The 13381-nt window shown below is 41.5% G+C and overlaps 1 protein-coding gene across 7 annotated transcripts in view; it reads right to left on the bottom strand.

Annotated features, from left to right (window-relative positions):
• The window catches only part of COMMD10 (COMM domain containing 10), a 924871-nt gene that overhangs the window by 905125 nt on the left and 6365 nt on the right, over positions 1 to 13381 (bottom strand). For 6 of the 7 annotated variants that reach the window (XR_009545711.1, XM_060177387.1, XM_007521970.3 and 3 more), the window contains exons 3-4: positions 8861 to 8971; positions 2299 to 2454 (exon numbers count right to left, since the gene is read on the bottom strand). Coding sequence is in view for 6 of the 7 variants with exons in the window: in XM_060177387.1 (XP_060033370.1) it covers positions 2299 to 2454; positions 8861 to 8971 (267 nt within the window). In the remaining variant the exon portion in view is untranslated. The remainder of the gene's footprint in view (positions 1 to 2298; positions 2455 to 8860; positions 8972 to 13381) is intronic. The other variant, XM_060177404.1, reaches the window with a different exon arrangement.

Genomic DNA, 13381 nt, shown 5'->3' with positions numbered 1-13381 from the left:
AATGTTAACATTTCGTTAAAACAGAAATACATCTTGACATTCATAACAGATATATTGGTATTCATTATTTTTTAATTTTTTGATATTTATTTTCCATTGTGTTGCCCTTGTTGTTTTTTATTGTTGTTGTTATTGATGTCGTCATTGTTAGATATGACAGAGAGAAATGTAGAGAGGAGGGAAAGACAGAGAGGGGGAGACAAAGATAGACCTGCAGACCTGCTTCACCGCTTGTGAAGCGACTCCCCTGCAGGTGGGGAACCAGGGACTCGAACCGGAATCCTTACGCCGGACCTTGCGCTTTGTGCCACGTGCGCTTAACCCATTATGCTACCGCTGACTCCCTATAGTGGTTTATAGCTATAACATATTAAGATCTGACCAAATGGACATGGGGGCTACAGAACCATACTGGGGCACAGTATTCTGCAGTGGAATAGCATAATGCCAGAGATGATGATCGTAGTATGGAGGCGCTCGCGGACCATGAGGAGCTGGCCAGTCTTGTAATGATGTTATTCCTCACGCCCACCTTTGCTGCAGTTTTTATGAGATGTTCATGAAATGACAGAGTGCGATCGAGAGTAACGCCGAGATAGACTGGCTGGGCTTCATGCCGGATTCTCGTATCGTCAAGCTGCACATTAAGCTCACGCGAGGCCAAGGCATGGTGTAGATGGAAAACAGATGATACCATTTTTGCAGTGCTAGGGATTAGTCGCCATTTTTTACAGTAATCAGATATCAGAGACATGTCTTTCGTGAGTGTTTCCTCGAGGATGTCGAACTTGGATGCCTGAGTTGCACAGCAGATGTCATCGGCGTAGATGAACTTCCTTGAAGAAGTTTCTGGGAGGTCATTGATGTAAATATTAAATAGCGCAGGAGCCAGAACAGAGCCCTGGGGGAGGCCACTTGAGACAAGTCTCCATCTGCTAGACTTGTCACCCAGATGCACCCGGAATCTTCTGTTTTGGAGAAGAAACGATATAGTGTTGGCCACCCATGGAGGCAGGCATCTTGAGATCTTGACTGGGAGACCATGGTGCCAGACCGTGTCATAGGCTGCTGTGAGATCAACAAAGACAGCACCCATCTTTAAATTCTTCTGGAATCCATTTTCAATGTAAGTTGAGAGGGCCAGGGCTTGTTCGCAGGTAGATCTTCCTGGGCGGAAACCAGCTTGGGCGGGTGATAGGAATTTGGTCGATTCCAAATTATATTCCTCCATGAGGATAATTTCTGGAACCATCCATTCCACCCCGGTTCCATGGCTGCCAGTTCTTAGCAACATCGCCCCGCCAGATATTCGTCGGGATGCGGCATCATCTAAGTTTATTTCCCACGTCTACGCTCAACCGGACCTGCCAATATACGCGGATATCTTCGCTCACCCTGTCCACTGTCCAACGCTTGACGTCTCATCACCCAATCTGGTCCCCTAAGCCTACACTGAACTTCTCTGTTCCAGACTCTTGGTAACAGAGTTGGCAGTCAGCTGAGGTAAAGAACAAACACCTCATCACAGACCCCTGCAAGCGTCCACCCGGCTTTGACCTAGCACGTTATGATTGGGCCCTCCTCAATCGCTATCGAACAGGCCATGGCCGGTGCACCGCTATGTTCCATCACTGGGGAGCCAGAGACGACCCGAACTGCCCCTGCGGCTCCAGACAGACTATGACCCACATAGTCAACGACTGCCACCTCTCCAGATTCAAAGGAGGTTTCGAAACTTTACATCAGGCTCAACCTGACGCTGTTGACTGGCTACGGAAGAAGGGCAAACGCTAGAAGAAGAATTAAGATCTGACAAAACTCAACAGAAAAAAAAGAATCCCTATGCAAATCATCTTAGGTGCGAGCATTGAATACATAAACAAATGATGTGGTTCAGACAACAGTGTGAATATTTTACATAAATTAAAAGAATAACCAATTCTGAGAGCTTAGCAAAAAGAAGTGATTCATTCTTATTCTCAAGTTACAGAGGCATAGTTTAAATTGGCAATTCAAATGAATCCATAGTGTGGAAGTATATGTGCTAACACTGAATATGTATAAATAATTTTATAGGAATAGTGTTTATCTTAAGTTTCTTTTTCTTTTTGTCATCACCAGGGTTACACCACGCCAGGTTCACTTTTTTAGACAGAGAGAAGGGGGGGGGGCTGCAGGGGGAGTTATCAAAGTACTGAGTTTCCTGGCTGGGCTCAAATTGAAAAATTCTTCAGACAGATGAGATAAATGTATGTCATACATAACGTAAAAAGATCTTTGGGGTAATATGTCCTATACCTTGTGAGGAGCAAGAATCCTCTGCCTGAATTTTTCGATCGTTTCTTGACCCATAGAAGACCAAGCGTTGACAAATGCTTCCGCTTTATCTTGTTTGAGATGAATGTTCTCTAACTGCTGCTGCAGAGCTACTGGCTTCACACAGTGATAGACTGCCTGGTAAAGCGAGAGAAAAAAAAAAAGAACCATATAGACTTCTAATGTTCACATAAAGACTTTGATCTATAGTCAAATACAAAATTGTTTGCAAGGATTTAAAGCAAAAGAGTATCACATGTTTCTATTGAAAAGATGTCTGATTATTTTACAAGTAATATATATAACCAGTGACTAAAAGACTGAGGATTAAATGGCCTACATGCTGACCTCTTTCTTTTTTCTTTCATATGTGTGTGTGTGTGTGTGTGTGTGTGTGTGTGTGTGTGTGTGTGTTTTGCTTGGGATGTTTTCACATGCGTAATTTCACTACTCCTAGCCCAACTTTTTAATTAAAAAACAAATGTTTTTTTTTTTATTTTGTTGTTCTTTTTCCCCTTTTGTTGCCCTTATTGTTTATTGTCATTGAATTATTGCTGTCATTGTTATTGGATAGGACACAGAGAAATCGAGACAAGAGGGAAGACAGAGAGGGAGAGAGAAAGACAGACAACTGCAGACCTACTTCACCACCTGTGATGCTACCCCCCTGCAGGTGGTGAGCCGGGGGCTCGAACCGGGATCCTGATACGCCATGTGGACCGGGATCCTGATACGCCACCATGTGGGCTGAACCCGCTGCACCACCGCCCGGCTCCCTTGTTCTTTTTTATATTCATCTGCATAAGAGAGAAACCAGAGTATACTTCTCAGTTCTGGCTTCTGATGGTGCCAAGACCTCAGGGGTCTCAAACATGGAAATCCTGTGTTCTAGCACAACTGAGATATTTCTCTGGCCTTTTTTTATTATTATTCTTTTTATTTCAGAAAGAGGACAAGAGAGGCAAAGTGAGAAGGAAGAGACATTATCGCACTACTCCACCAGCTGTGGAGCTTCTCTGGTGTTCCCACCAGGGGGATGGTCTCAAACCCAGGTCCCTGAGCATGGTAAGCACAACAACCTTTTCCCACATGAGTTATCCTGACTCTACCTTTTCACATTATTGCCTGTTGCTTAAGTAGTATTCACTCTAATTAACCAAATACTTCTTTGTGCCAGTGATGTAAATAATATTCTACTTATAATTTTATTTCCTTATTTCACTTATTTCAAAGTGGACAAAGGTTTTTGTCTCCCACGTAACAGAATTTTTCCAAGAACGATTTTTGCTAATAGCTTTCATCAACTTCCCAGGCAATATAAAAAGTTAGATTTTAAAATAGGCCTACTAGCTATCTACAAAACGGAGACCCCCCAAATTCATCTGCAATATTCCAGCCTTTAGGTTCATGATTAGTCAACAATTTCTTTGGTTTGATATGGTAACTCTTCTTTCAGACACCAGGTTCCAGATGCTACCATGATGGCAACCAGACTTCCTTGCGCAGATGACCCCACCAATGGTCCTGGAGCCCTGCTTCCCCAGAGCCGTGCCCTACTAGGGAAAGAGAGAGGCAGGCTGGGAGTATGGATCAACCTGCCATTGCCCATGTTCAGCAGAGAAGCAATTACAGAAGCCAAACCTTCCACCTCCTGCACCCCATAATGACTTGGGTCCACACTCCCAGAGGGATAAAGAATAGGGAAGCTCATCCAAAAATAGGCAGAGGATATAAACAGAACATTCACAGTCAAAAAGATCCAAAAGGCTAAATAACAAACACATGAAAAATTGCTCCAGGTCACTGATTGTCAGAGAAATGCAAATAAAGACAACATTGAGATACCACCTTACCCCTGTGAGAATGGCATACATCAAAAAGGACAGCAGCAACAAATGCTGGAGAGGCTGTGAGAACAAAGGAACCCTTCTGCACTGCTGGTGGGAATGTAAACTGGTCCAACCTCTGTGGAGAGAAGTCTGGAGAACTCTCACAAGACTAGACATGGACCTTCCATATGACCCAGTAATCCCTCTCCCAGGGATATACTCCATGGACTCCATAACACCCAATCAAAAAGATATGTGTATACCTATGTTCATAGCAGCACAATTCATAATAGATAAAACCTGGAAGGAACCCAGGTGCCCAACAACAGAAGAGAAAGCTGTGGTATATAGACAGAATGGAATACTATGCAGCTATTAAGAACAATGAACCCACCTTCTCTGACCCATCTTGGATGGAGTTAGAAGGAATTATGTTAAGTGAGCTAAGTCAGAAAGATTAAGATGACTATGGGATGTCCCCACTCATCAACAGAAATTGAGAAAGAAGAACAGAAAGGAAAATTCGAAGCAGGATTTGACTGAATTTGGAGTAGGGAACCAAAGTAAAAAGGGGGGAGTGGAGGATGGGATAGGACACAGTCTTTTGGTGGTGAAAATGGTGTTTATGTACACTCCTATTAATTTGTAGTCATATAAATCACTATTTAATTAATATGAGAAGGGAAAAATTGATTGTCTCAAACTTTTTAATGCACAGACCATAAGCTGAGTCTTTCATATGCTGACTCTTAAAAAAGCTTAGACAAGGGAGAAGAGAAGCAGAGCTATATACAAATAATGTCAATGGATATAAATTATGGTTACATTGTGTACGATACAGCAAACCCTAACAAAGGGATATTTCAAAGTTAACCCAACTGCCAAATAATGTGATCATATCAATAACTGTCTATTGCCTTCTTAACATCTAAGATAGCAGGAACCTCCGGCTTCCTCTATCGAGCCTATATTTCCCCCAGTACTGAAACCTCTAGTGTGGGACTCACTTTCCTGCATGCTTCTCTCTGTTCATACCAAATGACCCTGCATCTGCTGATCCCAACCTAATCAATGCAATGAATACCACCTCAGCATGCTTCACTTCAGATTGTGTCCAGAGATGTCAGGCGAGGAATGTCAACCCTTCAGCCTCATTACCTAGGTAAGACCCTTCCTTTCATAGGATTCTCTAATTCCATTCAAGGTGGTTCACTTCCTAACAAAGTCCCAAAAACCTAGATATAGACCAGATCCCTTAAGATAGAGCATATGTTCACATGTATCCATAAATTAGGACAAAATATATACCTGAGAGCAAAAGTACACAATAGTCTGCAGTGAGTCAGTATAAAGTTCATAATTAAACAGTGTCTACTTAGACTTAGATACCCTCCTCACCTATTTCCTATTACACTTCCCTCACTCACACCAAAGCTAACCTTATCAAAGCAGGGACTGCAAAAGATGAATAAGGTAAGAGAATGGCATACTTTAATGATGACTCTTTAGTCACTATCAAGCCATCAGCTGAGGCCCTATTCGGGAGTCCTGAGATTCCCAAACAGACATGATGGGCCTAGACCTCGAATAAATCCCTCTTTCCAGTGTTACTGGTCATTCCTAGCAGGAACAACACAATAGACCCTTTGTGGGCCCCCATAGGACCTTTCCCTCAACTTGGATCAACAACAATAGAGAATGTTCCATCCTCTGAAGGGAGGATGGACAATATACTCTATGCTACACCTGAGGAAGATGGGTCCTGATATTGGGGCAGCCTGGAACGTTCCTACTAATGACCACAGAACATAAGCTCAGATCTACAGGGATGCAGAGGTCACATAGGCTCCTAAGATGAATATGAGCCCCAGATCACATCAGATCGATGCAGTTTACAGTCAACAATATTTATACCCCTTTCCCATATCTGGGAGCTACTCTCTTCCCTGATCTAGCTTTCTGGTCCTTTTTCCAGCCATGACATCATCTCCCCAGACAATAACTTGGATATACCTGCAATCAGATTTCAGGCTCAGGGAAGAAAAAAAAAAACTAGTATAGCCACAGGCCTTTTGGAATATAACTAAAATATGCTTACTAGCTTTCTACAAAACAGAGGACCCCCCCACCCCCACCCAACTCTTCATCTGCACTATTCCAGCCTTTAGGTTCATGATTAGTCAACTACTTGTTTGGCTTTATATGTTAACTCTCTTTTCAGCCACCAGGTTCCAGATGCTAGCATGATGCCAACCAGACTTCCCTGGACAGATAACCCCACCAACGTGTCCTGAAACTCTGATTTCCCAGAACCCCTCCCCACTAGGGAATATAGGCTGGGAATATGGATCAACCTGTCAATGCCCATATTCACTGGGGAAGCAATTACAGAAGCCAGACCTTCCACCTTCTGCATACCACAATGGCCTTGGCTCCATACTCCCAGAGGGTTAAAGAATAGGAAAGCTATCAAGGGAGGGAATGGGATATGGAGTTCTAGTGGTGGTAATTATGTGGTATTGTACCCCTCTTATCTTATGGTTTTGTCAGTGTTCCTTTTTTTAAAAAAATTCCTTTATTGGACAATTAATGCTTTACATTTGACAGTAAATAAATAGTTTGTACATGCATAACAGTTCCCAGTTTTCCATATAACAATACAACCTCCACTAGGTCCTCTGTCATGCTGTTTGGACCTATATTCTCCCCCTCCCCCCACCACCCATCCTGGAGTCTTTTACTTTGGTGCAATACACCAGTCAGTGTTTCCTTTTTATAAATAAAATAAAATAAAATAAAATAAAATAAAATAAAATAAAATAAAATAATAAGGAAGCTATCAGGGGAGGGATGGGATATGGAGTTCTGATGGAGGGAATTGTGTGGAGTTATACCCCCTCTTATCCTATGTTTTTTGTCAGTGTTTCCTTTTTATGAATAAAAATTTAAAAAAGAATAAAGAAAAACAAGATCAGAAGGGAAAACACTAAGCACAACTGGACTGGAGTTGGTGTATTGTACCAAAGTAAAAGACTCTGGAGTTGGAGAAGTAAGGGTTCAGGTCCTGAAACATGATGGCAGAGGAAGACCTAGTGGGAGGTTGTATTGTTATATGGAAATGTTATGCATGTACAAACTATTGTATTTCACTGTTGACTGTAAATCATTAATCCCCCAATAGAGAAATTTAGAAATTAAATAAAATTGACAGTGGTATCTATGCTACTTCTTACATTATTGAGAAGCAACTTTTATAGAAACTTCATGTTGCTTTGTCCTATTCTATTATCTTTTTCTCCTATGAAAGACCCACCAAATCTATGAACCACCGTCATCTCTTTGTGACCTGTAATCTGGATAGAGTGGGTAGAGTTGTATATACATACATAACAAGCTTTTCTTCAAACTAGAAGATCCAATATACTACAATGCTATTCAAACTTCTCACTAGTCTCTCTCTCTCTCTTTTTTTTTTCTCACTAGTCTCATACAGTAATCAGCCAATGGGAAATTCCTGGGCATCTACATTAAGTCCAACAATATTGTAGGCTTAGATAAGATGAGTGAAAAAATAAGATACTGATCCCTCACAACACTGAAACCTACTAGAGACGTACGTAATACACCTGAAATAATGGAAGACTAATCAGTCTGTTGTGATGAGCAAAGGCTGAAAGGCATCCGCATAAGGGGAAGCCTGCAAGTGTAAGGGCACAAACCTGCTGTGGAAGGTATTTAACCCGAGCAAGGTATTAAATAATGAACTGAATAGAGAGTGAAAAACCAGGAAGGCAGAACAGCAGCTCAGAAGGAAGAGAGAATATGACAAAAGGTCCTTTGATATCTACTTATTTTCTAAGCGTTTGATTACCCTAAATAAGTCCCCTCCAACCATTTATTAAGTTTCTTCAAATTTACAAACTATATTAAGTAACAATTTAAACTTTTTAAAAATTTTATTTATTTTTTCCTTTTGTTGCCCTTGTTGTCTTTTTATTGTTGCTACTGATGTTGTCGCTGTTAGATAGGACAGAGAGAAATGGAGAGAAGAGGGGAAGACAGAGAGGGGGAGAGAAAGACAGACACCTACAGACCTGCTTCACCACCTGTGAAGTGACTCCCCTACAGGTGGGGAGCGGGGGGCTCAAACTGGGATCCTTAAGCCGGTCCTTGCGCTTTGCCGCATGTGCGCTTAGCCCACTGCGCTTCCATCCAAATCCCCAATTTAAACTCTTTTATGTCTCAGATCAATAAAATAATACCTGACTCATACTACTTAGCTTTCAAAGATTGCTTTGCAGTGGTAGAGAAGGATCTAAGTCAGGGGGTGGTAGCGGTGTGCTGACACCTATCATGGGGAGATGAGTTTGTACGCAGGTGTCAATAACTGTACTGTAAGCCATCATTTCCCTTATAAGATCACTTAAAAGAAAAGGTAATGTTTTAAAATAGGAAGAAGATGAGGGCAGGGGAGCTTTTTAGAATGCAATGGAATGTGAAAGACATATATTCTAATAATTATACTAAACTGAAATTCTTGATTAGAGATGTTAATATATTTTACAAATATTTTTTTAAAAAGGGAACAGAAATCATAGCAATGTAAACATGTAGTTAATAAAAGGGAAAAGAAAAAGCTTGGTCTAAGTCCCTACCAAAAAAAAAAATGTAGTTAATAAACCATAGTTGGGAAATTAAGAGGGAAAAATAAATACCTGTTCTAAAATGAATGATATTGTTTCAAGAACTAAGTGAAGATCTTGCTTCTCTAGAGAAAATGCAGCTTGGAGTTTTTCTTCCTCTTCTCCACTGAAACTGCTCTCAGTCTGTAACACATAAAGCAATATGTTAGCATCCATTCAGGTGTGGATACCAAGAAGAAGATTTATTTATTCACAAATGGAAAGAGAAAACTGAAAGAAAAAACAAATTTGTGGTGAAAGAAATTGATGTGTTTCTTTCTGTGAGAAATTTTAGTACCTCAAAATCAGACAATGGTTCAGTACGTTGATTTTATCTAAGATTATTTGCCAAAACAATATTTTAAATTCAAAAATCTACAGGAGGCAGAAAACAACATGACAAATGAATATTTAGAAGGAACACTAGAAGGTATCAATAAAATGCAAAAGTTAACATTGTAACAGCAATTTTCACCCTCATCCAAAAATGTTTCCTGAGTAAACATTATATGCTTCATAGACAGTTCATGACATAAGGTATACATTTTTACAAAGACATGTTAAAAAAAAAAGACAGGTAAAAATAAATACTTGCTCAAATAATTTCCATTTTGATAAGTTCTGTATATAGGGTATGGATAAAGAAGGAAATAAAGTTCCCTAAACTTCTGTAATTATAACATTTCCCCAAACTTAAAAACATTACATTTATAAGCAAATAAAAAAAAAGAAGAAGAAAGTCACCAGAGTATAACCTCAGGCTAGTCTCCTTTCTCTCATTCCTAAAGTAACTTCCTTGTCCAAAAATATTGGTTTAACAATCAGAAAATAAGAACACTATTACAACAGCTTTGATTTTTTTTTTTTTTTTTTTTGTCCATACAAACTAAGTACTTTCCCTGCAGCTGCCTCACCAAACAGCAATAGGCGACAGACAGTGACAGCATTAACTATATATAATCCGGGCTGGGCAGTGGCACACTTGGTTGAGCACACATAATACCATGTGCAAGGAGCCGGGTTCAACACCCAGTCCCCTCCTGTAAGTGGGGATAGCTTCATGAGTGGTAAAGCAGGTCTTCAGGTATCTCTCCTTCTCTATCTCCCCATCCTTTCTGAATTTCTCTCTATCCTATCAAAATACAATTAATTAATTGAATATAATCACCGAACCACATGTTGCATTCAAATTCAGATCCACATGCTTTCTTTCTTCTTCTTCTAGCGTTTGCCCTTCTTCCGTAGCCAGTCAACAGCGTCAGGTTGAGCCTGATGTCAAGTTTCGAGACCTCCTTTGAATCTGGAGAGGTGGCAGTCGTTGACTATGTGGGTCATAGTCTGTCTGGAGCCGCAGGGGCAATTCGGGTCGTCTCCGGCTCCCCAGCCATGGAACATAGCGGCGCACCGGCCATGGCCTGTTCGATAGCGATTGAGGAGGGCCCAATCATAACGTGCTAGGTCAAAGCCGGGTGGACGCTTGCAGGGGTCTGTGATGAGGTGTTTGTTCTTTACCTCAGCTGACTGCCAGCTCTGTTTCCAAGAGTCTGGAACAGAGAAGTTCAGTGTAGGCGTAGGGGACCAGATTGGGTGACGAGATGTCAAACGTTGGACAGGGTGGGCGAAGATATCCGCGTATATTGGCAGGTCCGGTCGAGCGTAGACGTGGGAAATGAACTTAGATGATGCCGCATCCCGACGAATATCTGGCGGGGCGATGTTGCTAAGAACTGGCAGCCATGGAACCGGGGTGGAACGGATGGTTCCAGAAATTATCCTCATGGAGGAATATAATTTGGAATCGACCAAGTGGACATGCTTTATTTTAATATATATCAAATAAACTGTCTGGACAAAATTAAAGGTGTAGGGGTCTAAGGAATGGTGCACCAAGTAGAGTGCACGTATTACCATGCTGGAGGACTTGGGGTCATGCCTCAGATGCCCACCTGAATGAGGGAAGTTTCACTAGTGGTGAAGCAACGCTGCAAGTCTCTCTCTCTCTCTCTCTCCCCTTCCCTACCACCGTTTCCTCTCCATTTCTGTCTCTATTAAAAAAAAAGGGAGGAGAAAAAGAAGGAGGAGGAAAAAGAAGAAGGAAGAGGCAGAGGAGAACAAGAAGAAAGATAACAAATTCAGAGGATTGTCAGACCCAAGCTTTGGTATGCCCATAATTTTTTTCTTTTAATACTTTACTTACTTAATATTGAGAGGATATAGACAGAGAGAATCTGAGAGGGAAGGAGCATATAGAGAGGAAGAGGAGTACCTGTAGCACAGCTTCACACTTGCAAAGCTTCCCCCTTGCAGGTTAGGGCTGGTAGCCTGAACCCATGTGCATTGTAATTGTAGCACATACATGCAGCTGGGAGTGCCGCCACCCGTCCCACGATGCCCAGATTCTATATTAAATTTTTAATTTCCCCATTGTTATTTCTACATGGAATTCGAAAGAATAATTGAGTTAAAAAAGTCAAAATAAAAAGATATCCTATTCTCTACCTGTAAGTAGATAAGACTTGGTAAAAATCAAATATTGATGACACTTAGAACAGCAATCAAGTCCCTATACTATTCCCAAACCTACCTCTGTCCAGCTTCACTGTCCCAAGGGTTCTTCTTGGCTCAAGGCAAGGTCATATAGATAGATCAAGAGAGCATAAGAGGTAGCATATAGAACTTGCAAGCTGTACTTGGTAAAAACCATTATTACAGTAGGAAGCCCTCTAGAAGAATAGTTCCTAAGTCTATTCCAACAGGAACTATTTCCAAATGGGGGGATATATATATGTTGGTATGCTTCTAGTTCTGCTTCTGGGATACCTTCTGTTACACTGCTTGACATTGTGGTCTATTTACATGATCATTCTGTTAACATTGGTTTGGTCTCACTCCCCCTGCCTACAGGAGATTTTGGTTTAGTCCTAGCTAGTTGGTGATTCTTCCTTCTCCCCACCCCCTATCCTACATACTTCCTGGTTCCTGACTCATCTAGGAGGAGAAAAAGGCAGGACAGGGTTGTGTTATGATTAGATTGCTGGACTGCTTGCCCGGCTCCTGAATAAAGATTAAACTGTGTTCTCAGCTCAGCCATGAGTTTCTGGTCGTCTCTGTCTCCCGCCCGCGAAGCTAGCCTGGCATACTGGCGCCCTGAAGTTTGACTGGGGGCCAGGTGGTGGCAAACCCAGTTAAGCACACATAATACTGAGTGCAAGGACCAGTGCAAGGATCCAGGTTCAAGCCCCCAGCTCCCCACCTGCAGGGGGGACGCTTCACAAGTGGCAAAGCAGGTCATCAGGTGTGTCTCTCTTCCTCTCTCCATCTCCTCGTCCCCTCTCAATTTCTCTCTGTCCTATTCAATAAGATGTATAAAATGGCCACCAGCAGCAGTGGATTTGTAATGCCAGCATGGCATCGAGCCCCAGCCATAATCCTGAAGGCAAAAAAAAAAAAAAATCAATAGATAAATAAAAATAATGAATGAATAAATAATTAAATAAAGAAAGTCACTGTAAGGCCTTAATAAAACAAGGTCACTACAGTCAGGGGAGCAATATAACCCTGAATTGCAAAAACCACAGAGCTTGGCTGACACTGTTATTGTGGTTGTTCTGCCTCTTTCTTCATCTGTGTCAGAAATGCAATAATGGCAGGTATTCCGATGACCCGCATTTATTTTGTATTTCCCCTAGAAAGTTCTAGTGGTGGGAATTGTGTGGACTTGTAACCCTCTTATCCTATGGTCTTGTCAATATTTCTATTTCATAAATAAATTTTGTTAATTTCTTTTTATTATCTTTATTTATTTATTGGATAGAGACAGTCAGAAATCGAGCAAAGGGAGAGACAGAGGGAGAGAGACAGAAAGACACCTGCAGCCCTGCTGTACCACTCGCAAAGCTTTCCCCCTGCAGGGGGGGGGGGCTTGAACCTGGGTCCTTGAGTATTGCAACACGTGTGCTCAACCAGGTGCGCCACCACCCGGCCCCAATAAAACATATTTTAAGCAAAAGAATTAACCACAAAAACAGCTCTTGAACGTATACAATGTAAGTATTGAACTCTTAGGGGGAAAAAAGAACACACAAATATGTTAAGACGTGATATTCAGGATCAAAGACCTAATTATGAAATAATTATGTATGCTGCTACAGTAAAGTGAGAAGAGAGAAAACTAAGAGCTCCAGAAGCACAAAAGAACAATAAACTGCAGGAAATGCACTGTGAAATCCATAAAGAACAAAGAACTTATTCAGTGAAGAAGAAAAAAGGACCTCTGCTGGTAAAGACAGTGACTATAAAAAGTCTACAGTTGAGAGTCGAGAGTTGCACGTGGCGTGAAGTGCAAGGACCCGCATAAGGATCCTGGTTTGAGCCACCAGCTCCCCACCTGCCGTGGAGTCGCTTCACAGGTGGTGAAGCAGGTCTGCAAGTGTCTGTCTTTCTCTCCCTCTCTCTGTCATCCCCTCTTCTCTCCATTTCTCTCTGTCCTATCCAACACAACTACATTAATAACAACAACAACAATAATAACTACAATAATAAAACAAGGGCAAC

Source organism: Erinaceus europaeus, chromosome 2 (genome assembly GCF_950295315.1).
Source record: "Erinaceus europaeus chromosome 2, mEriEur2.1, whole genome shotgun sequence".
NCBI lineage: Eukaryota > Metazoa > Chordata > Mammalia > Eulipotyphla > Erinaceidae > Erinaceus > Erinaceus europaeus.
The sequence above is the reverse complement of the archived record's forward strand: the minus strand, read 5'-3'. Positions and strand labels throughout refer to the sequence as shown.